Source organism: Carcharodon carcharias, chromosome 6 (genome assembly GCF_017639515.1).
Source record: "Carcharodon carcharias isolate sCarCar2 chromosome 6, sCarCar2.pri, whole genome shotgun sequence".
NCBI classification, from domain to species: Eukaryota; Metazoa; Chordata; class Chondrichthyes; order Lamniformes; family Lamnidae; genus Carcharodon; species Carcharodon carcharias.
In genome coordinates, this window is record NC_054472.1 from 96,480,011 (window position 1) to 96,505,698 (window position 25,688).

At 41.7% G+C, this 25,688-nt stretch overlaps 1 protein-coding gene across 4 annotated transcripts in view; it reads left to right on the forward strand.

Moving 5' to 3' along the window:
* The window catches only part of tox (thymocyte selection-associated high mobility group box), a 278,982-nt gene that overhangs the window by 98,423 nt on the left and 154,871 nt on the right, over positions 1-25,688 (forward strand). For all 4 annotated transcript variants that reach the window (XM_041189002.1, XM_041189003.1, XM_041189001.1 and 1 more), the window contains exon 2: positions 22,925-22,990. In XM_041189002.1, coding sequence (XP_041044936.1) covers positions 22,925-22,990 — 66 coding nt within the window. The remainder of the gene's footprint in view (positions 1-22,924; positions 22,991-25,688) is intronic.

Sequence of the window (25,688 nt, forward strand, 5' to 3'; positions counted from 1 at the left end):
ACATATGATAACATTTTCTAGCCTCATGCTGGTGACTACGCACTACGAATCCACACAAATGAATATAGGTCCATTTAGCCTTTTTTTCCCCTAGCTAAGACAAATAGTTTTTCCACCAGAATTTTGCTTTTAGTGTGAGCTCACTTCTGCATTATAAGGCTGCGGGTTCAAGTCCTAGCCCAAAGACTTGAGCACAAGAATCTAGAGTGACAGTCCAGGGCAGCACTGAGGGAGTGCTTCACTGTTTTGGGTGCCATCTTTCAGACAAGTTTTTATACCAAGGCCACAACTGCATTCTGAGATGGACATAAAAGATCCAGTGGCACTATTTTGAGTAAGCGTAATCTTATGCTTCTGTCCTAGCCAATATTTGCCCCTGAATTATCAGTAAAAACAGATTATCTGGCAATTGCCACATTACTGTTTGTAGGAGCTCCCTGTGTGAAAATTGGCTGCTGCACTTTACATATTAAAAATACTTTATTGGTCGTAAAGTGCTTTCGAACTTCCCAAGGTTTTGAAAGGTGCTATGTATCCTAATAGTCATTAAATAGGATGTGTATAAGCGATAGACAAATTAGCCCGCTGATTTCAGAAGGCAAGAGCAGAAGAGTTAAGTCTGATAAGCCCCATTGTGGGTGAATTACTGCCTGCAGGAGTTTCTGTATTTCCCATTGAATTCCAAGCAAATGACATTTGTGCTGATATCAGTAAGCAATTGCAAAAGAACACCATAGTAAAATTGACAATGTTTTTAAAGACTTGGGAATATAAAGCAATCATGCACTCAAACAGCCAGTAGTAAGTATTACTAAGGGAACCGTCAAATCTGAACTGTGTATGCCCTTAAGCTGAATAAATTGTTTCAGGAACGATGAGCTATTCTAATTTTGTGGCAGAGTTTGACCATTTAAAGGTTTACAATAGTTGACTTCAATCAAATCAGTTTCAGCTGCAACATATCTTCACATCAATTATATTTGTAGTTTCCTCTGCTTCATCAAGTTAATATTTTATAATTGTTGAAATTTTCAAATTTAAAACAGGGTGTACATTTCTGTTGGAACAATATATGCTGTTTTCATGCTCGTGTTAAATCACAATAGAAATATTTTAGGCCACCAGATAGAAACTGAGATAAGCAACAAAGCTGAATTAAATTGCAGTATTTGTGCCAATGTTCTAAGGTAGAGTTGATGCTCTCAAAATTGTGTTTATTGATTAACTCACATTCTATTTAATTTCTCACTGCAGCAGTATATTAGTTGTGACATGATCTATTATAATTTAAGCTTAAGCTACTTTTCTTTTAATAATTACAAATTATAAAATTGGAGTGATATGACAAAAGGAAACCAAATACTTTTCCATTCACCTAGATACTGATGTTGTGGTTGATTTTTTCTTTTTTACAGTAATAATATAAGCTTCCCTTCCTGTGTTATCAGTATATCTACATTTTCAAAATGCAGTTAAAATGGCAATGACTGCATGTGCTCCATCACCATATAAAACAATAGATCTTGTGACCAAATAAACAAAAAAAATGGATATGGTGTGGTCTGTGGTTAAAAATTGCAGTATAATTTTCTTTATTTGAAGTAATGCAGTTTGCCGAATTGTGTATCTTTTCCCCCCCAGAAACAGTTGGAAGAATAGAAAGTGTCCATATAAAGAATATAACAAAAAGATGAATTCCATTCTGAGGCAGCAGACCTATTCCTACAATATGTTTGGGGGAGGGGAACTAGTCCATCATTTACAATCCTGACCTACTTTCAGCTGCTTATTATTCAGCTATATGTTCAAAAAAATCTCTGTAATTCAGTTTGGCATCCTGTCCAGCATGGTTGCACTGAAAAGTAGGTACATTCTATGATTAACAATAGCCCTTGTGTAATCATCATCATATTTAATAAAATCATAATGTGTTCATAGTAAGCAAGTAAAATACAGATAGTAATCAGGAAACCCAAATCAAGTGTAAAGAAACATATACTATTGCAAATGCTCTCTCCTAATAGTCAGTGTTGACATTTAAATTTAAATTGGGTTTACCTTTAATTGAGCCCTGAGGGAGATGATCGTTTGAGATGTGCGTGCTAATATAATTAGCTTTAAGTTGTTAAAACAGTAAACAAAAGTCTTTTTACAAGAAATGCAACCAGCTGCACTATTGTGGAAAATATAATTAAAACAAATCCAGACACCATAGTTGTGCTGAAGAAATTTCATGTTGCACAACAATAAGGATACATTTGCTGTTTAACAAGAGTTTAATTATGAGGAAAATGTTGAAGCAAGCCAATATTTTATGAAATAAAAATAATGTCATATCTTTTGTTGTTCACATTTTTGACATAGCCAAATCAGTAAGCTTGTATCCTGATTTACAATATGATCAATTTTAACATAGGTCATAATACAAAGAGGCATTTTTCATGGAGGGTGTGGTTTCAGACCAGTAGGCCATCTTGTTTTAAGAATGTTCACATCACGCACAACATCAACACTTCAAAATCCAATGGGCTAGAAACTCAACATTGTTGGACCCATTTTACTCGCACAACACTTGTAAATTTAGCACATTGACAGCTCACGCTCAATGTGCAGGAGTGTTCAAGCCACTGCTAAGTTCATCAGGACCTTGTTTTAGGCAGCTCTGTTCCTGCCTGAAATGAGCACAGGTCAAACTTCAATTTTAAATGAGAGTCCTGCACCCGTTTCAAGATCGATTGGCCAAATTTGTCTAAACTAGTCGGCAGTCTGATATAATTTATGTAAAATTTATAATTTATATAAATAGTTAACATTGATTCCAATTATGTTACTTGGAACTGTTCAGTTAATCGTTCAAAGTGATCTTTTATCTTTATAAATATTAAACACATATAAGAACAAATTGACTGCAATCTGCTTAACTTTCACAAAATCTTTAGAGTATATAAAGATGTTCTGACCCAGCAACACCAAGGGAGTTGCGCATGCATAACAAAAACTTAATCTTGTAGTAGAATTGTTGATGATTTAAAGTTACTTTTTGTTCTTAGCGCTTTAATTCCTCTCCCATATATATGCAGAGATTTTCTCAGAAAGTAACTTGTTTTCATTGGAAAAGATAAAACTGAAAGGCAACATGAACCTTAGTTTAAAAATACTTAAGAGGGACAGATAATTGAGCTGAAATCAGGTCATTTAACTTGATCTTTGAGCACAGAAATCAGAGATAGGAATTCAAAATTAACAAACTTCAAGCAAAGCTGGACATTAGAAAGATTGTTATTGTGCCTCATAGAGAAGTTACTATTGAATAGGCTCCCAGCTAAAACAGTTAATCGTTTGCAAATGAACATATTTTTCAAAAAGCAGGATGAATATCTGGTTACGAACAAATCTGAGTGTTATAAGCATATGTACTGATAAATATCACTAATACTCTGGAATGTCTCCAGGCCATTTACAAATGATGGGCAGAGCCTGATTGGAGGATACCTGCCTCCTTTCCTGGTGTCCTCAATTTTTGCTGGTGCAGGATAAGAGTGGGAGTAACAAGCCCACACTCTGCACTCCCGACCTTGCTGGCTCCATCGTGGGGGTAAACGTCACCTAGCACCCACCCCACAATTTGCATGGAGTTCATCCAGCTTCTCCATGATTCATGGTCCATGGCCCGTCACAAGAGTCATGAACCATAGTCTGGATTTGGGAACCATTTGAAAAATGAGCTTAAAAAGGTCTTACTCATGCCCCTTCCATGCTCCCATGATGCCTCCATGCCAACTCAATGCTAACTTGTACTCTCCATCCACTCCCCATGGCCCCTTATACTCTCCACACCAACTCATTCTCCCCAGCCATTCTCTGTGGCCCCTCATACTGTTAATGCAACTCAATGCCAGCTCATGCCACTTCCATGCCCATTCACCCAGTATGCACCATGTACATAACCAGTGAGCCACGTAATAACAATGGCAACTGGAACTACTGAAAGAGAAAAAACACTCATCAACAATTCTTCTTTTGAAAATAAAACTGCTGTTCTTACAACCCTATAAAAGTGTCACTAAGACAGACCATTAAATTATCAATAACAGAGGCTTCAAACACTTTACACCTCTTAATCTTATTTCCAGCATCCACAGTTTTTTGTTTTTACCTCTTAATCTTGTCCAAATAAACATTAAGGCATTGGCTAAAGGGATCACAGCAATAACAACTTATTATAACCATTAAAGATATCAATCAAGAAAAGTCAACAGCTCACTTCAGTTGTCAAAACAGAACTCCCTGCTGAGCTAACACTACTATTGCTCTGGGCTCACAACCACACATGCATAGAAGACCTTGTTACATGCAATTTGGCTGTTTCTTTACAACAAGTGACAAGTTCAAAAAATGCATAATTGACTATAAAGCATTTTGGAATATGATAAAGACATGAATGGCACTATTTTTATGAGAGTTTTTTTCTACTGTAGAAGAAAAGGAGTTTGATGAGTTGAGTGGTCTTTTCTTGTTCCATGTTTCTTACTGTTATTAAAACTGCATGGTTCCATGCATCCTTCTTTGAACAACAAGAAATAAATGTTACATATTCCTCATATATGTTTCCCAGATTGCAGCATGTGCTTACTATGAGGGGAGATGAATGGTGAATCTTTCAAATTTTTGAGGAAGCAATCTGAACTTGCAGTTCTGGTATTTGTTCAGCAGAAAGGTAGGGGGGGTTATTTTCAACTTAAGCAGGAGCAGAAAACTGATTGTAGAAGATCAGTTGCCCTTTATACACCAGGTGCAATTTTATTTTGCATTGACTTCATTGAACAGGAAAATCAGACTATATTTATAATAGGTGGCCAATCTGCTATCTTGTCTCCACCCGCATCAAAATTGAAAATGACCTGAAATATTCTCTCAACTAGGTAGATTATTGAGGTGAAAATAGAGTGCTCTGCAGAAGTGCTTAATTGTGCAGCAACCTGTTGACTGGTCACAGAACATTGCTTGATGGCAGCTGGTTGCAAGTCTATGCCAGAGTAAGTCAAATAAGGATCAATAGAAAAGGCCAAATAAAAGTTCATATCCTTAGCTCTGTTGAGAATGCTTAAACTGTTTGTAAAGAACATTGGGTCAAAAATGAAACTTCAGTGCTCCCAGCATTTAGCAGATGATGTTCTCAGAGGTTAAATGGTAAGATTTTCCTGTGCCAGTGACCCTTTGTGTTTCTTAAATGGTCAGAGGCAGGACAGACCCTTAGTAATCAGCTGTTGGAGTCTTGTTGCAGAAGGTTTGGCTTTTCAAAGTAGAGAGCCACCCTGCAGTGAGATGTTTCACCAGACCTACACGGATGGACGTGATAGAGCTCAGAAATAGAGGGCAAAATTTTAAATGCAAAGGAAGGCAAGTTCTGGTGCAGGTGATGGGGCTGAGGGGCTAGGCTAAGGGAAAGAGGGCAGAAGAGAGGAGGACCTGGAGACATGTGGCAGCACCTGAAAGTGCTGTCCAATCCGTGGCTTCAGAGCGGACCAACCACATTCTGAGAAAAATCAAAGTGTGACATCACAGGAAAACAAACAATTAATTGGTTGGTGAGTATTTTTCTTGGGTAAGTTTAGTAATGTAAAGTTTAATTAGCAGTAAGGTTTACTAAAAGTAGTAAAGTTTATTAGTTTGGCTGGTGGGCATTTCTTATTTACCTAAACTTGGAAATTTCAATCAGGATAAGGAGAACATTTACGGAAATAATAAGAATATAAGCACTGGCAGGACTAGAGACATTAATTAAAATCTACTAAGTAAAATGATTAATTAAAAGCTATAAAGATGGCAGGCCAGGGGAAATGTGGCAGCTGCAGAATATGGGAGCTCATGGACATCTGTGTGATCCAAGGCAAACACATTTGCAATGTCAGCAGCTAGAGGAACCTTGGCTCAGAGTCACTGAGCTGCAGACACTGTGACACATTAGGGGCAGGTAAGGTTACCTGGACACTTTGTTCCAGTAGGCGGTCACACCCCTTAGCATAGGGTCATCTGATTTGGTCCATGATCAGCGACAGGATGGTGTGACTGTGCATGAGGCAGGTATGGGGATTGAGAAGGTAGAAGTGGAGGAGCCTTAGCCTTTAAAATCGTCCAACAGGTTCGAGGTCTTGCAGCCTGTCTGGACAAAAGCAAAGGCTATAGGATGGATGAGTGAACTGACCATGGCACCGTGGTACAATAAGTCATTCAAGTGGGGACAGGTAATAGGAATGTAGTGGTAGTTGCGGACAGTATAATCAGGGAATAGACACAGTTCTTTGCAGCCAAGAACATGAGTTCAAAAGGCTATGTTGCCTGCCTGGTTCCAGGGTTCGGGACATCATCTAGGAGCTGGAGAGGGGGAGTGAGGGGGGTGGATCCAATTGTCGTGAGTCACTTAGGTACCAATGACTTCGGTAGGACTAGGAAAGAGGTTCTGCTGAGAGAGTATGAGCAGCTAGGAGCTAAATTAAAAAGCAGAACCTCAAAGGTAATAATCTTTGGATTGTTACCTGAGCTGTGAGCAAATTGGAGTAGGATAAATAAAATTAGACAATTAAATGCATGGCTCAAAGATTGATGTGGGAGAAATAGGATTTGATTCATGGGGTACTGGCACCAGTACTGGGGACAGTGGGAGCTGTATAATTGGGATGGTCTTCACCTGAACCGAGCTGGGACCAGTGTTCTGGTGAGTTGTGTAAGCATAACTAATGGCAAAGAATTACTATTACTAATTTCTTTCAGTTCCTCATTCTTGCTAGTCCCTCGGTTCTCTAGTATTCCTGGGAGGTCTTTTGGATTTTCCTCCATGAAGACAGGCACAAAGTACTTGTTTAGTTTTTCTGGCATTTCCTTATTCTTCATTGTAAATTCTCCTGTCCCTGCCTTTTCAGGGCCCACATTTGTCTTTGCTAACCTTTTCCTTTTTACATACCGATAGAAGCTTTTACAGTCTGTTTTTTACAAGTTTACTTTCAAATTCTATTTTCTCTTTATCAGTTTCTTGGTTCTCCTTTGCTGAATTCTAAAATGTTCCCAATCCTCAAACTTACTTAATTTTTGGCAACTTTATAAGCCTCTTCCTTTGATCTAATACAGTCTTTAACTTATTTTTTTAAACTATTCACTTATGGGATGTGGGCTTTGCTGGCTGGGACAGCATTTATTGCCCATCCCTAATTGCCCTTGAGAAGATGAAGATGAGCTACCTTCTTGAACCATCTGCAGTCCATGTGTTATAGGTACACCCACAGTGCTGTTAGGAAAGGAGTTGCAGGATTTTGACCCAGTGACTGTGAAGGAACGGCAATATATTTCCAGGTCAGGATGGTGAGTGACTTGGAGAGAACTTCCAGGTGGTGGTGTTCCCATCTACCTACTGCCCTTGCCCTACTAGATGGTAGTGGTTGTGGGTTTGGAAGCTGCTGCCAAAGGTGCCTTGGTGTGTTCCTGCAGTGCATCTTGTAGATGGTACACATTACTACTGTGAGTTGGTGGTGGAGGGAGTGAATGTTTGTGGATGTGGTGCCAATCAAGCCAGCTGCATTGTCCTGGATGGTATCAAGCTCAAGAAGTGTTTTGGGAGCTGCACTCATCCAGGCAAGTGGCGAGTATTCCATCACACTCTTGACTTGTGCCTTGTAGATGGTGGACAGGCTTTGGGGAGGTCAGGAGGTGAGTTATTGGTTGCAGGATTCCTAACCTCTGACCTGCTCTTGTAGCTGCAGTATTTGCATTGCTAGTCCAGTTCAGTTTCTGGTCAATGGTAAGCCCCCAGAGTGTTGATAGTGGGGTATTCAGTGATGGTAATGCCATTGAATGTCAAGGGGCGAAGGTTAGATTCTCTTTTGTTGGAGATAGTCATTGCCTGGCACTTTTGTGGCATGAATGTTACTTGCTACACATCAGCCCAAGCCTGGATATTGTCCAGGTCTTACTGCATTTGTACATGGACTGATTCAGTATCTGAGGAGTCATGAATGGTGCTGAACATCGTGCAATCATCAGTGAACACCTCCACTTCTGACCTTATGATGGAAGGAAGGTCACTGGTGAAGCAGCTGAAGATGGTTGGACCAAGGACATTACTCTGAGAAACTCCTGGAGTGATGTCCTGGAGCTGAGGTGACTGACCAACAACAACGACCATCTTCCTCTGCGCTAGGTATGACTTCAGCCAGTGGAGAGCTCCCTCCCCCAACCGATTCCCATTGACTTCAGTTTTGCTAGGGCTCCTTGATGCCACACTCAGTCAAATGCTGCCTTGATGTCAAGGGCAGTCACTCTCACCTCACCTTGGGAGTTCAGTTCTTTTGTCCATGTTTGAACCAAGGTTGTAATGCAGTCAAGAGCTGAGTGGCTCTGGTGGAACCCAAACTGGGCGTCAGTGAGCAGGTTATTGCTAAGCAAGTGCTGCTTGATAGCGCTGTTGTTGGCACCTTCCATTACTGATTACTGAGAGCAGACTGATGGGGCAGTAATTGGCTGGGTTGTGTACAGGACATACCTGGGCAATTTTCTACATAGCTGGGCGGATGCCAATATTGTAGCTGCACTGGAACAGCTTGGCTCAGGGCACAGCAAGTTCCGGAGCATACGTCTTCAGTCCATTGCCGAAATATTGTCAGGGCCCATAGCCTTCGCAGTATCCAGTGCCTTCAGTCATTTCTTGATATCATGAATTGGCTGAAGACTGGCATCTGTGATGCTGGAGACTTCGGAAGAGGCCGAGATGGGTCATCCACTTGACACTTCTGGCTGAAGATTGTAATGAATTCTTCAACCTTATCTTTTGCACTGATGTGCTGGGTTCCCCCATCATTGATGATGGGGATATTTGTGGAGCCTCCTCCCCCAGTGAGTTGCTTAATTGTCCACCACTATTCACGACTGGGTATGGCAGGATTGCAGAGCTTAGATCTGATCCGTTTGTTGTGGGATCGCTTAGCTCTGTCTATAACTTGCTGCTTATGCTGTTTGGCACACAACTAGTCCTGTGTTACAGCTTCACCAGATTGAGACCTCATTTTTAGGTATGCCTGGTGCTGCTCCTGGCATGCCCTCCTGCATTCTTCATTGAACCAGTGTTGATCCCCAGGCTTGATGGTAATGGTAGCGTGGGGGATATGTCAGGCCATGAGGTTACAGATTGTGTTTGAGTAAAAGTCTGCTGCTGTTGATGGCCCATTGCACCTCATGGATGCCCAGCCTTGAGTACTTAGATCTGTTCGGAATTTATCCTGTCTAGCATGGTGGTAGTGCCACACAACACGATTGAGGGTATCTTTAATATGAAGGCAGGACATCGTCTCCACAATGACTGTGCAGTGGTCATTCCTATCGATACTGTCAAGGACAGATGTATCTGTGGCAGGTAGGTTGGTGAGGATGAGGTCAAGTATGTTTTGTCTTCTTGTTGGTTCCCTCACCACCTGCTGCAGACCCAGTCTAGCAGCTATGTCCTTTAGAGTTCCGTCAGCTCCTTCAGTAGTGGTGCTACCGAGCCACTCTTTGTGATGGGCATTGAAGTCCCCCACCCAGAATACATTCTGCGCTCTTGCCACCCTCAGTGCCTGCTCCAAGTGGTGTTCAAGATGGAGGAGCACTGATTCATCAGCTGAAGGAGGGCAGTACTTAGTAACCAGCAGAAGGTTTCCTTCCTCCTGTTTGACTTGATGCCACGAGACTTCATGGAGTCTGGAGCCGATGTTGAGGAATCTTAGGACAACTCCTTCCCAACTGTACACCACTGTGCCACCACCTCTGCTGGGTCTGTTCTGCTGGTGGGACAGGACATACCCAGGGATGGTGATGGTGGTGTCTGGGACATTATCTGTAAGGTATGATTCCATGAGTATGACTATTTCAGGCTGTTGCTTGACTAGTCTGTGAGACAGCTCTCCCAATTTTGGCACTAGCCCCCAGATGTTAGTAAGGAGGACTTTGCAGGCTCGACAGGGCTGAATTTGCCCTTGTCGCTTCCAGTGCCTAGGTTGATGCCGGGTTGTCCGTCCGGTTTAATTCCATTTTTGATACAGCTGAGTGGTTTGCTAGGCCATTTCAGAGGGCATTTAAGAGTCAACCACATTACTGTGGGACTGGAGTCACATGTAGACCGGACCAGGTAAGGACGACAGATTTCCTTCCCTAAACGATGTTAGTGAACCAGATGGGTTTCTACAACAATTGGCAATGGTTTCACGGTCATCATTAGACGTTTAATTCCAGGTTTTTACTGAATTCAACTTCCACCATCTGCTGTGGCGGGATTCAAACTCATGGCCCCAGAGCATTACGCTGAGCCTCTGGACTACTAGTTCATCTTGTTAACCATGGTTGGAGCACCTTACCTGCTTGGTTTTTGTGCCTCAAGGGGATGTAAATCTGTTGTAAACTATGTATTAATTCTTTAAATGCTAGCCATTGTCTGTCTACCGTAATACCTTTAATACAGATTCCCAATCTATCACAGCCAATTTTCCCCTCATATCTTCGTAGTTCCCTTTGTTTAGATTTACGACCTGGTTTCAGATTGAACTAGGATTGGACAGAGTCAACATGGACTTATGAAAGGGAAGTCATATTTGTCAAAACTGTTATAGTTTTTTGAGGATGTAGCTAGCAGAATGGATAAGGGGGTACCAGTGGTTGTGGTGTACTTGGATTTTCAGAAGGCTTTTGATATGGTCTCACACAGGAAGTTAGTAAAGAAGATTAGAGGACATGGGATTGGGGGTAATATACTTGTATGGATTGAGAATTGGCTAATGGACAGAAAACAGAGAGTAGGAATAAACGGGACATCCTCAGATTGGCGGGCTGTGACTAGTGGTGTACTGCAATGATCAGTGCTTGGGCCCCAGCTATTCACAATCTATATCAATGATTTGGATGTGGGGACCAAACATAACATTTCCAAGTTTGCTAATGACACAAAACTAGGTGGGAATGTGAGTTGTGAGGAGGATGCAAAGAGCCTTCAGGGGGCTTTAGACAGACTATGTCAGCGGGCAAGAACATGGCAGATGGAATATAATGTGGAAAAAATGTGGTTATCCACTTGGTAGAAGAAGCAAAAATGCAGAGTATTTCTTAAATGGTAATAGATTGAGAAGTACTAATGTCCAAAGGGACCTGTGAGTCCTTGTTCAGAAGCCCCTGTTCTCTCTCTCTCCCTGGAGTTCTTCACTCTCTTCTCCTGCAAGGAGAAAAAGCAGTGAGTTGTATGTGTGAGAAATTGATTGTGTGGAGAGGAGAGAATGATAACATTCGTGGAGTGAGACTGTGAGGGATGGCACAAAAGAGGAGGATGTGTCATTGTTGGCTGCTTAGCTGGGGATGTGAGGAGGTGCCTGGAGAGAGAGGAATTTGTATAGATAAGTTGGTATGAGGAAAATGCTGGGGAAGTTGGAGTGTGGGGGTTGGTACCTGAAGTGTTATGCTATTCACCTTCCCTGCCCTGCTGAGGTCCTTCTACCTCTTGGGGCACTGTCTGCAGATTTGAGACACCACACCTGTTGTTCACTTCCAGCTAGTTTGGGTCAACTTCTAACTGAAATGCAGCACCTTCACTGCCTCAGTACTCTAGAGTCTAGAGCACCAAGCCTCTAGAGTTGGGCTTGAACTCACAACCTTCTGACTCAGAGGCATTGTTCCTACTATTGAGCCAAGGCTAACACCCTAGCTATGCTGAATATAGTAATTTAGGAGATGTTTGCAGGGATGGACTGGAACCCTCAACTATTTTGCCCAAGCTTTAAATTGCTTCTTGAAGCTGCTGGAAGTATGCTTCACTGTGACTGTGACAGAATTATGTATCACATTGTATGTTTCCTCAGGTCTTTTCCTTGGGACAGCATAGTGTGTCATGATCCACAGCTGCAGTGAATTTTCCATAGTTGTTCAACAGCTATCTTCATAGTCTTCTGGGCTTTTTAAATAATTCTGGCACCATTGGCTGCCATAAACTGAACGAATCTTGGGACCTGCCAGGGTAGCAGCAATAGAATACGTAAGTCTGGTTCCTATGGTTGCAGGCCAACTGGACCATCATAGACTGTTAGTGCTTTCAGTTTATAAATTGAGTTGTCTTGGGGTTGGGGCATGTCTGGCCACTGGTGCCGTCAATAAACCCTGTGGGATCCTGCCATATGGTAGAAGTGGCCTCTTTCCAATTGCTGGCTGCTTTCCAAAAGAGAATGAATTAAATTACTGGCCCTGGCAACTAATGTGTCTTTCGCCCACATAATGCAAATTTGGACTGAAGGTTGTCAAATGTACTGGAGGTCTCCCGAGGTCGCTTGGTAGGAACCTGCCGCATTAAAGTTCAACGCACCTGTACCCTTCGAAACCAATGGCAGAGCTGTCCCTGTACTGGAAGTGGTTTGCAAGTATGGTTGCAGGCATGTGCACAGTTCTTTTATGGGCTCCTTCAGAAATCTTATTCTGCTTATACTGCTGTCTTCAACAGGTTCCATTAGAAGAGCCTAGCTATATGCATATAAGTAGCGGCTTAAGGAAGGGTTCTAATGGAGCATCTAAAGTTGAAATACAGCTGTTTGGCATGTGTCCTCTAATCCTCCAAAACCGACAAATAGAGAAGGACGCCCTTGGAGATACTCATGGCTTCATTCAAATCAGTAGATTAACAGCTTTGCCTGTACAAACAAGCACCAATAGAGAAATAGTTCATCTTTGAGAAGCTATCTGGAAGGGTTCAACTTCTTCTGTTCAGCAAAACCAATATAATGTAGAAAATGTGAGTTGCTAAGCGATGTGACTGAAGGGAATGCAATATAAAATGCAGCACGCATTTTATATTGAACTCTCTTCTGGCTTGGAAATCATATTATGGGACTTTGTCTCAATAGCATTGATGAGGTTTCTACACAATGCCTAGACTCCAGTGCTTTCAGGACTCATTGATATGTGCAATACCCAGTAACCACTAGGTAGGTCTCTGGTCCAAAAGTGTGGAACAAAGAAAATAACAGAAGAAATAGGAGCAGGAGTAGACCACATGGCCTGTCAAGCAATTTCCACCATTCAATATTTAATATTTAATATATTAGTGTCAGCTGGTGCTCAGTGGTAGTACTCTTACCTCTGAGTCACAAGGTTCCAGGTTCAAATCCCACTCCAGGGCTTGAGTAAAAAAATCAAGGCTGACATTCCAGTGCAGTACTGAGTACGTGCTGTCTTTCAGATGAGACATTAAACTAAGTCCCCATCTGTCTGCCTAGGTGGATGTAAAAGAACCCATGACACTATTTTGAAGAAGAGCAACAACACAAAAACAGATGATCTGGTCATTCTTACATTGCGGTTCATGGGAGTTTGCTGACTGCAAATTAGCTACCACATTTCCGACATTAAAACTGTGGCTACACTTCAAAAAGTACTTCACTGGCTGTAAAACGTTTTGGTACATCCAGTGGTCATGAAAAGTGCTAAATAAATGCAAGTCTTCCTTTCAGTGTGATCATGGCTGATATTCAGCTTCAACTCCAATTTTCTAACCACTCCCCATATCCCTCGATTCCCTGAGACACCAAAAATCTGTCCATCCCAGCCTTAAATGTATTCAATGATGGATCATCCTCAACTCTCTGAGGTAGTGAATTTCAACGATTCACAACCCTTTGAGCGAAGAAATTCTCCTCATCTCAGACTTAAATGATCAGCCCCTTATGCTGAGAGTGCGACCCATGTTCTGGATTCCCCAGTCCGGGGAAACAACCTCTTAGTGTCTACCCTGTAAAAGCCCTTCAGAAGCTTGTATGTTTCAATTGGATCAATCTTCTAAACTCCAGAAAGTAAAGCCCAGTTTGCTCTGCCTCTCATCATATGACAACTCGCTCATTCCAGGGACCAATCTAGTGAACCCTTGCTGTACCACCTCCAATGCAAGTATATCCTTCCTTAGATATGGGCCAGGATTCTGTCAGGCCAACAGAAGTCCTGCCCATCATCTGGGAACCGACAGGGAACCCTCATCAATTCCAAGAGAGAAGTCTGATGGAATCAAGTGTCCTGAAGATACATAGCTAGCCACCGTCAAGCTTCCCCTGCAATTGAGGTCCTTGGTGGTGGAACTCCTGCCCACTGAGAGCTGCTGACCGATCAGAGACTAGCAGCCCCTAATGGCACCAGTGCCAGCTGAAGCGGTGGTAGTTAATAGCAATGTGCCCGCCAAAGGCCCAAGATCATCGTGGGACCCCAGAACAAAGGTGAGTAGGGTGTGTTGGAAATCGCAGGGTGTGGACGAGAGAGAGGAGAGGCGGGGGCTTGGAAGCAAGGAGCAGAGGGACCTCATTGTATATGTACATAAGTCATTGAGGATGGCAGGTCATGTTGAGAGAGAGCAATTAATAAAGCATATAGTATCTTAGGCTTTATTAATAGGGGCATTGAGTACAAGAGTAAGGAGGTCATGTTGAACTTGTATAAGACTAGTTAGGCCTTATCTGGAGTACTGCATCCAGTTCTGGGCTTGAGGAAGGATGTGAAAGCATTGGCAAGAGTAGAGAGGAGATTCATAAGAATGATTCCAGGAATGAAGAACTGTAGCTATGAGGATAGATTGGAGAGGTTGGGACTGTTTTCCTTGGAGAAAAGAAGGCTGAGAGGAGACTTGATAGAGGTATTCAAGGTCCTGAGGAGTACGAACAAGGTAAATAGTGAGATACTCTTCCCACTCAAGGGAGCATCAAGAATTAGAAAGCATAGATCCAAAATAATTGGCAAAAGGAGTAAAAGTGATGTGAGGAAAAATGTTTTCACCCAGAGGGTGGTTGGAGTCTGGAACAAACTTCCTGAGGAGATAGTGGAGGTAGGTTTGATTGAGGTATTCAAAAAGGAATTGGATTGCTATCTGGAAAAGAATGTGCAATGTTATAAGGATAAGGCAGGGGAGTAAGACTAGGTAGGATGCTCTTTCAGAGAGCCAGTGCAGACTCGATGGGCCAAATGGCTTCCTGCACACTGTAAGGGTTCTGTGTGGGCAGGGGAGTGACTTTCAGTGGATCCCCTCCCTTTCCAATACCTGATCCATAGAATCAGACACAGAAAGCCTGACTACAAGCCCCACCCCCCCCCACCACTCTAGGTGGCTGCTGGCAAACCTGACAGTTTACTGGGCAGCATTCAAAGGGCACGGGAAAGATGAGCGGCCCCCACTTAATTCCTGAGCCACCACTGATTTGTGATGGACTTAGAAATAATGGGTTTCAACTGGCTCAATAATTTGCCTAATTCACATCCTGCTGCTGCCAGCCGGGAATGCCCTGTTAGCACCTTCCACCCTCCACCTTGATCGCGGGAGGCTTTGCCACTGCCAGGACACTGACGTGGGGCTTCTCCCGCGATTAAGTTTCCCACTGCAATGGGCTGGAGTAAATCCAGCTCATGAAGACCAAAACTGTACACACAATTCTAGGTGTGGTCTCACCAAAGCTTTGTACAGTTGTAGCAAGACTTCCATGTTCTTGCACCCCAATCCCCTTGCAATAAAGGCCAACATGCCATTTGTCTTTCTAATTGCTTGCTGCACCTGAATGTTAACTTTCTGTGTTTCTTGTACGAGTACACCCAAATCTCTCTGAACATCAGCGTTTAAAAAATATTCTGCTTTTCTATTCCTTCAACCATTAAGCCCCATCTGCACCTTGTTGCACATTCACTTAACCTGTCTATGTGTGAAAATTTCTGTGCCTGCTGGTGTTGGGTGTGTATGATGATGTGAGTGGAAAACATGGAGAGTGAGCGACAATATGGTGAGAAGACTAAAAATTGGTTTCACAATGTTGTGAAACCAGTTTGCAATTGTCCATTATACCTATCAATGGCCGTATTTCCCACCGTTGTATGTCAAGAACCTCATTGTAATGCATCTGCATATCATTATAAACCCAGCTCGCCAGAATCATCCTCCCAGTTTGGATCATCTGAGTGCCGACGTGTTTCACAACTGAACATAAGCGACATGCACTTGGCGGGCTGCCCTTCCTTTGGTATTTTGAGGTTTGTTTGCCGACCTTGCTTCGGGCAGCACTCATGGTCAGGCTTCGCAGACAGTACCACTTCACTTTTAGGGGGGCTCTGGGGCCTGTCTCTAGCAACCAGACCAACCATAAGGCAGGGGTGGCTTCTTAACGGCTGCAGCGCTTGCGCTTGCTTGGGGAAGAGGGAGAAGTGGCAAGGGAAGAGGCTGCAGGGGGAGGACTGCACTGGGGGAGCGGGGTATTCCAGTGTGTTTATGGGGTACATGTTGATCTGTGCAAGCGGCCTTAAGATGGTGAGGGCTGAGGAGACAGTCTTTGGAGGAGATGAGGCCAGATGGAGATGTGAGGGTGTGTGTGAGAGAGTGAGTGGTGATGTCCCTTGAGCTGGCAGTGAGTGAGATGCCAGTGAATGTGTGATCGGCTTGTGAGTGCGAGAGATTAAAGTGATGAGGTGGTTGCCTTACCCTGGTGGCAAGGACGAGATCATTCATCCTCAAGCTGCATTGGATGGCCAACCTCTCCCGTTCAGCATTGGCACTGATCACCGCTACCATCGCCTACCAAGCCGGAGTGGTAATGTTGCCACCCTTCCTGCGGCCAGAGCAGGAGTATAGGACATCACAGAGGGCCTTTACAGCGTCCAAAAGGCACTTGAGGGACACATCAATAAACCGAGTGGCTGCAGTCTTCTTGCCTTTCAAGGCCGTGTCTTCTTTGCAGCAGTTCTGTGCTGAAAGCACTCAGAGGCACGCATGTGGCTACACTTTAAATATGGTGCATGGCGTGATGAAGTGGTGAGGTGACAGCATGGCAGGCAAATCGGAGCCCGCCCACCATTGAAATGGCATGTTTTCCAGGAATGCATGATTAATAAGGCGGGATCGGGATGATATAGTGTGAAAAGTTGCCATTCCGCCTGGTGGTTAAAACACTCTTTCTCACGTCTGCCACTGCATTTAGTGCAAATCTGGGACGATTCCGCTCTGTATCTCCTTGCAGTCTCTTTGTGTCTTCCTCACAGCTTGCATTACCACCTAGCTTTGAATGGTCAGCAAACTTAGATACAATACTCTCTTTCTCTTCATCTAAGCCATTAATATGGATTGTAAATAGCTGTGGCATCGGCACTGACCCTTGCAGTACTCCACTTGTTGCAACCTGACAGATTTGAAAAAGCCCTGTCTATCCATATTCTTTGCTTCCTGTCCATTAACCAATCTGTTATCTATGCTAATATATTAACCCCAAATCCATGTGCCCTTGTGTAGGGCACGTAAAAATTACCTTTTGTGTGACACCTTTTCAAATGTCTCTTGGAAATCCAAGTATACTACACTACTGGTTCCCCTTTACCTACCCTACTTGTTATATCGTCAAAAAACTCGAATATATTTGTCAAATAGAATTTTCCTTTTGTAAAATCATGTTGGCTTTGTCTCATCACACTCTGATTTCCAAAGTGCATTGTTAATTGTCCTTTAGGTCACATTATTGACCCATATATTAATTAAATGGGGAAACAGACTAGAACTACTGGCCAGCAAATTGTAAATGGTAATTTAAATTTGAAACACTGTTCATCAAACATTGCTTCTCCCAACTGTATATCGTTCTGTGGAAGGGTCATGAGGACTCGAAAGGTCAACTCTTTTCTTCTCCGCCGATGCTGCCAGACCTGCTGAGTTTTTCCAGGTAATTCTGTTTTTGTTTTCCATAACGATCTTTAAGTTGAACCCTTCACAAATGTCCCAGTGTTTAATCTCATTCACTTGAATTTCATTCTGTAGAATCATCAAAACACTCCAGTAGAGATCCAGGAGTTCATTGCCATCAGGAAGTTACTAAGGAACTCAGAATTCAGAGTGAAGTTTAGAAAGAGGTAAGTAATTGAAAAGAGTGGTACTAAAACGTACTAAAAATGTACCCAGTAGTAGTGATAAATGCAACCAATGGAGGATCATTTAATTGCCTCGCTTCTTTCACCTAGGCTAGCCAGGTACAAATATTTCAAAGAGGAGAGGCAACCAATTGTGACAGATATTCTCCTCTACTTAATTTTCATTACTAGACATATTTAATTGCCACTCTTTTTAATTACTTATTTCTAAAAATTAATTTTTGAGATTTGAGTTTTTAGCATCTTGATAATAATGCAACTGCAGCCTCTGCTGGAGTATCACATACAATGGAAAAGTTCTTTGCTGATTTTGATTATTCTAAATTATTTTTGTGGCTTTTTCTTTTGATAGTCACAAATTGTTTTGTTCCATATTGTATGCATCAATTCATGAAAGCAGCATCTGAAATTGCAGATACAGCAGTCTGGTAATTCAGTATAGGTCACTGTACACTATAAATGTCACAGTAAATCTAAATCCAATGGAGAACTAAGATGCTATTTTGGCACAAAAATGAAGAAGTTGCTGGTTTTAGTTTAAATATGTTGCGACCACTAATTTTCTCTAATTCTGTACGTGTTCATTGTTCTAGTCGTACCATGTGGGTACAGTACAGTCGTTTTCACGACTTTTAGGTAGCTGCAAAGTAGATGCATTAAAGAGGTTTTAGAGACCCTTTTAAAATTAAATAATTTATTCTGCAGCAAACCACCTCTGAATCAGTCAGGCTTTTGGAACATGTTTTAATGAATTCGTTTTTAATTATCTTGAAGCCCGGATATCAACAATTTTGTAATTTTGAGGCATACAACCCAGCCGAATTGTAACTAATCTGGACTTCTGGCCACCTAACTTCAGCATTGACCCGGTGAATTGTCTTACACCTGGTTACTTGAACTATTTTCAATGGACTTCCAGCAGGCTATCAGCCTATACTGAGGAACTTGCTGCTGTGGAGGATGGTGGGGGGACAGGAAATGGTTACCACTGAAGGAGTGAGGTGCCTGCTACATAACAGTTGAGCACCCTATCCCCACCCTCTTGGACATAAGGAAAAAACGTGCTGGCTTGGAGAAACTGATCAATAGCTTCTGATCCACAGTTCATTGAATATACATAAGAAGAAAATAGATCTCTGGACACAAAGGGCGGAATCGCCCCAGATTTGCACTAAGTGCTGCTGTGGGTGGGAAAAAGGATATTTGACCCGCCGGCTGCAATGGTGGTTTTTCATGCTGTATCATCCCAATCCCGCCTCATTAATTATGCAGCCATGGGAAACATGCCGTCTCGCTGGTGGGCGTTCTCTGAATTGCCTGCCATGCTATTGCCTCACTATTTCCTCACTCCAGGTGCCATATCTAAATTGCAGCTGCACACACAGTTCTCAGTGCTGCTTCAGTGAAGACATGGCCCTGAAAGCCAAGAAGAGTTCAATGACCTGTCACTGGAATGCCTTTTGGAGGACCATTGTGATGTCCTCCAACCCCACTCTGGCCGCAGGAGATCCAGCAACCTCACCGCTCCAGCTTGGGAGGCAGTGGCAGTGGTGGTCAGTGCCAATGCTGCACAGAAGAGACAAAAACAAAAACTGCTGGAAAAACTCAGCAGGTCTGGCAGCATCTGTGGAGAGAAAGACAGAGTTAACGTTTCAAGCACGTATGACTCTTCTTCAGTTCTGAAGAAGAGTCATATGGACTTGAAACGTTAACTCTGTCTTTCTCTCCACAGATGCTGCCAGATCTGCTAAGTTTTTCGAGCAATTTTTGCTTTTGTTTCAGATTTCCAGAATCCGCAATATTTTGCTTTTATCTGTACACAAGAGGTCGGCCGTCCAGTGAAGAAAGAAGATGACTGATCTTATCTGTGCTGCCAGGGTAAGGCAACCATCCCATCACTCTAAACTCATACGCTCGCAAGCCCATCACACGTTCACAGGCGTCTCATTCACTGCCCGCTCAAGGGACATCACCACTCACTCTCTCACACACCCTCATATCTCCATCTGGCCTCATCTCCTCTGGAGGCTGTATCCTCAGCCCTCACCCTCTTGAGGCCACTTGCGCAGATCAGCTTGTGCACCCAACACACACTCTGGCATACCCCTCCTTCCTCAGTGCAGCCCTCACCCTGCAGCCTGGCATACCCCTCCTTCCTCAGTGCAGCCTGGCATACCCCTCCTTCTTCAGTGCAGCCCTCACCCTGCAGTCTCTTCCATTGCCTCAGATCACTTCTTCCTCCTTTCCCAAGCAAGGCCTAGCCCTGCAGGCATTGAAAAGCCACCCTCGCCTTATGGCTGTTGTGGTAGGTAGAGATTTGCCCATGAGCCCCCCCTAAAAGTGATGTGGTGCTGTCTGTGAAGCCTGGCACTGATGACTGCGAGTGCTGCCTGAAGCAAGGTAGGCAAACAAACCTCGAAGTCCTGAGCCAAATGCAGCTTGGCAGGTGCACGTCGCTTATGTACAGTTGTGAAACACATCGTGACCTACTCGGATGATCCACTGTGGGGGGGGATAATTCCGGTAAGCCGAGCTTATAATAATATGCAGATGTAGTACACTGAGGTTCCCAGTGTGTGGCAGTGGGAAACGCGGCCTGCCATTGATGGGCAGAGTGGATGATTGCAAACTGGTTTCATGACATTGTGAAACCAATTTTTCGCTTTCCTGCCATATTGTCCACTCACACCCGTCATGGTGCCTGATGCCAGTGGGCACGGAAAAATTCACCCTAAGGGCATCAAGGAGTATGGGGAGAGAGCAGGAGTATGGCATTGAGATAAAGGACTAGCCATGATCATATTGAATGGTAGAGCAAGCTTGAAGGGCCGAATGACCAACTCCTGCTCCTATTTTCTATATTTCCATGTTTCTATGTAACTCACAGCTTTGGCCCTGTAAACTTCTTGATGGATTGTATATGGATCTGGAATTTACTACCTGAGAGTCTGGTGGAGACCCCCGCATCGCCTCTTTTAGGGAAGGCCTCCCACATCTTATGCCACTGAGGCACTTGAAAGGATAGGGAGCCCTTGAACTTAAGTCCTGACCACAGAGCTTCCAGTCAATCAGAGGCCAGCAGCTCTTTTATATTCAGCAGCGTTACCAAGGAGGCGGTAGCTGCAGCTTGTAATACCCTCACCCAAGGCTTCAAATCAAGGAGGGACCCAGGCACAGGTCAGTAATGGCAGGAAAGCGGTCACTGGGTGGGGGTCACGGGGGAGGAGGTGGGTCAACAGCAAGGGCAGAGGGGGCCCCACCCTCTTCCCAATGCCGGGTCTCTCGATCAGGCACTGATTGCCTTTGAATGAGGGACCTTCTCAGGAGCCAGCAAGCAAACATGCCATCCAATATCCACCCTTTGGTTTGCTGTAGTATCCCAAATACAGGTGGCACATCAGACTGCTGTGTGGGATAAAGGGATTAGCTTGCTGCCGAAACAAAGTAATGTTGAATAATCAATGGGATCCCAGCTCTTAAAACAAGCATATTACACTCCTGATTGGAAGCTTTCCCAGAGGCCCAGAACTTTGTGGGGTTTGGTTTTTGTAAACTAAAAAGTGCTTTTAATAAATAAATAAAAACTTAGCCATCCTCAAAGAGAATTGTCAGCAATGCTGTGCGCTCCTTACAATGTTGAAATGGAGGTAGTCTTTGGTTGTTGCTCAGTGTTCATTTTATCTTTGCAAAGTAAAGCCACAACAGCTAAACACGTGCTGCTTTAACAATGATTCCAGACGCTCCATCATGCACTTGGCTTTAGCCGGATTAAAGGGTATTCAATGGCAATGTTTACATTTGACTGATTATTGATTGTGTACATCTTGCAGTTCCCATGGATTAAATACCAAAGGAACATTTAAACTCTTTCTTTGGGTAATATTGGATTCTTTTGGTTGTCACAGCCTTTTGAATATATAGGAAAGGAGAGCTAAAGATAAATGCTTTTGTTTGTAATTATCCTTGGATTTTGATTCAGAATTGTTTGATGTTCTTATACTTGGTGACAGTGGTGCATTATTTTACTCTTATAATTATCAGAGCCTGAGAAAAAACAGATTGCATACCAATTGACAAACTGAGGATGCTTGTCTTTGTGTTGAAGCGAAGCCTGTGAATTTTTGCAACACTTTGGTTTTATCTTAAGGAATTCCTACATTTTTTGAAGTGTCTGTTTCAAGAATGAAAAATGACATTGCTCACAAATTTAATTAGAATAAAATAAATCTTAACTAGGCAAAGAAGCTTAGTCAATTAATCTTCATTACAATAGATAGTTACCTAGGTAAGTCAACAATCATGCCATCAGTTTAAAATATAACAAAACAGAATAGTATACTAATTTAACAAGCATCATTTGTGTTTCATCAATCAATGAATACATAGAGCAAGTTCATGTACAGTATTTTGCTTGGAAACTGGCTCAATCAACATGAAAAAGAACTTGGAGTCCATGTAGCAGTCATGTAACTATTTGATTCCAAAACCATATTTACTGGCTAGAGCCAAGACTTTGGAGTATTGCATCTGAAGCCCATGAAGCTCACTTTGAAATGTTAGATCATTTCTTGTTTTTATATGCATACATTTTCTACGGCCAAATTGTAACTTTGAGATCTGGAGCGAATCAGAGAGCACTATAGGTACACTTCATCATTCTTCTATCCTGCCAGAAACAGTGAGATTCATTTAGCAATTCATTAAGACTAATAGCAATATGTGTGTGCATGCTGCAGAGAATGAGCCATTTTGTTTCATAACAGATTGCAGATGAAAGGAAACCATTCATTTCTTGCCTGCCTGATGTAATTACGATTGCACTAATTACCTCAAATCACTGACATCCAGGGTCAATAAGGATGGGAACAAGCACATCAAAGACAAGCAATATGAAACCACAAACAAACCTTTTCAACAAGGTCTATATTTGGTTCTTATATGTTTTATTGCTACACTTTAAGTTTAGATGCATTCTGAATATTTATTATTCTATTCACAGTTTGATGGTGAAAACATGTATATGAGTATGACAGATCCAAGCCAGGACTGCATGCCAGGAAGCCAGGTGGGTTAATTAATCTTCTCCGCCATGTTTCAAGATGTAATTAAACAAATTCAAAAGGATGCATTGCAAATAAGCATTACTATCAGTAACTGGTGTAATCAAAATAATTATAATTTGCAAACAAGGCATTTAAACTGTGCTTTAGATTAATGAGATGTAGCTTGAACAAATGTCATATTTGGATGATTCTTGGATGCAAACATTCAACATTGCAATTAGCAATGTGTTTTTTCTCAGCAATCAAGTAGCTACTTTGTTGGCATGATCTTAAAAAGCAAATATATTTTCTTTAGAATAATGTGCTTACATATGCTTATTAGGAGAATTTTAATTGTAACTACTTTGATCATGAGGTGCAAACCTAACACTAAACACCTGCACATAAATAACAGTTAAACCAATTTATTTTAATTGGAAACAAAAATGCTGGAAAATTATTTTATTAAATTGTGAAGTAGATTTTTCAGATAAAATGTGAATCAGTAAATATAATACTGCTGAGTTAAAGCATAAAACATGACTGAAGATCAGTCACAAGTGAAATTTATTTCTAATTCTTGTTATTTGCTGTCCAAAGCATTGAGAGTAATCCACTGACAACAGGTGAACACATTCTTTATTGCTAAAATGGCTCAGTCCAAGATATAATAAATCAGCAATTTTCAGGCTATAGCTGATAAATTATTGCTGCCGTTCATTTTATAGAAGAAACCTCATGCGTGCAATAGTGCCCTCATCCTCTGGCTTCTGGTTAATAACACACCCATTTAAACAACTCTAGCCCTTTAACTTCTATGCAGTCATATTCATGCATTATTCTTCTATCAACTTTGCCCTACATACTTTATAACAAAGTGTTGTACGTTTAAATACATTTTTAATAAATCTTGTTTGCTCATTAAACCTATGAAATGAATATGGTATATTAATTAAATTGAAAGAAAAGTGAGGAATAACTAAACTGTTGTGTAAGAAGGCAAAACAAAGCAAAAAAGAAAAGCTTTTAAAAATGTTGAAAAACAGGTGAGGAGAATTTAGTTAACATGTATTTAACAGAATAGTTTTACATGTGTATTGTACTATTACTTTCATGTCAATGTAAGGTAGTTTTGGCTGCATCTTATTGCAAGAGTTATAACTAGACACATAACTAGGGAGTCATGAGGCAAGCTGGCTCCCAAGACCAAGAGACCATCTCCAACACATGTTTTCACAGGGCTTTGCAGCATGCATAATTTAATTTCAAATAAAAAGCCATGTTTTCTTAAAAATGCGCAGATGCAGTTAAAACCTTTTTTTTTGAAATTTGGTATGAAATCCTTTAAATAGAAAAAATGATTGCTGTTGCTATTATACCATTGAAGATTAGTCAGCTTGGGAGCGGAACTCAGCACATACACAGCTCCTTTATTGCTAAGTTGTGTTTTTGGCACAGTTGGCAATATAGATCTGCCAAATGCACCACACTCTAAATGTAGCCATCTAAGGCCAGTGTCTATAGTATAATGGCACCCATAAACTTCATCTCAGGGTTGGTCATACTTAGGGAAATGGGTTTAGGAATGTTTTGTGGTGACATTATGTTATGGATATTTGCAAACAAATGCCTTTGTGCATTAACAAAAATGTTGTGAACCTGTTTATTTTAATTGATTTAATGTCTTGTTAAAATAGTAGAGGAATTGAGCACTATGCAATAATGCATTTGTATTCTCACATTGCACAGTGCAATTTTACACTATTTGTATATTAGGTTACGTCTAAATGTGGTGAGTCAAAATGCTTTTACCTAGAATAATATATACTAATTTTATTATAGTACAAGATATACCATATTTATGTAGATACTGGGGGAATGACTCGTTGTTTTAGAAATTTGTGGAAAGTCTAATGATAACAATAAAAAAATTTAAGCAGAGCAAAATATGACCAACCAGCATTGTGGCAACCCTATGTAACATGAGAAAAGCTGAAAGAGGAAGCAAGCAAGGAAGCTTAACAGAGCAAAATTATGTCAGCTGATCAAAAAACAATTTAAAGAAATTGTATTTTTGTGCTAACAAACTTTTGGTACATAATACAATCACAATAGGGGTGTAGACATAGTGATGATCAGAGAACCAAAAAATTAATGAATGTATCTCCTGTTTGACCAAAGGTTACAGAAGAATTCATTGGCTACCACTATGACTAAAGCCAAAGATTGAGGGCTTTATTGTATAGATTAAGAATTATTACTATGGGGAAAGGTCTGCCCTGTTGCATCATAGACAAGCAACATAAAGAATCGCTGCCCTTTGGTATCTCACATTGAGCACTGTTGTCAGCTGAATGTATATTAACAGTAATAGTAAAAACTGTTTAATGACATTTAAGCATTGTACATCATCCAGTTTCATTGCATATTATGACCTAAGGACTTTAAATCATTCTGTGATGTGAATGGAGTTCTTGTACTTGTTTCTTTTGGACTCTTATCTAGACAGAAATTTATAGGTTTGTTGCAATGAATATAATTTCATATATTTTAAATGGAACCACAACATAATGCAAGGCATTTATTATCAAATGTAAACTTTCTTTGACTTTTCTCATGTTAATACTGAGAAGTCTTTTAAGTGTAACGTTGATGTTTGCACCAGATTGCACTTACAGTGATGGATTATCCAGTGTATGCCTTAAAGGTTTAAAAGTGCAA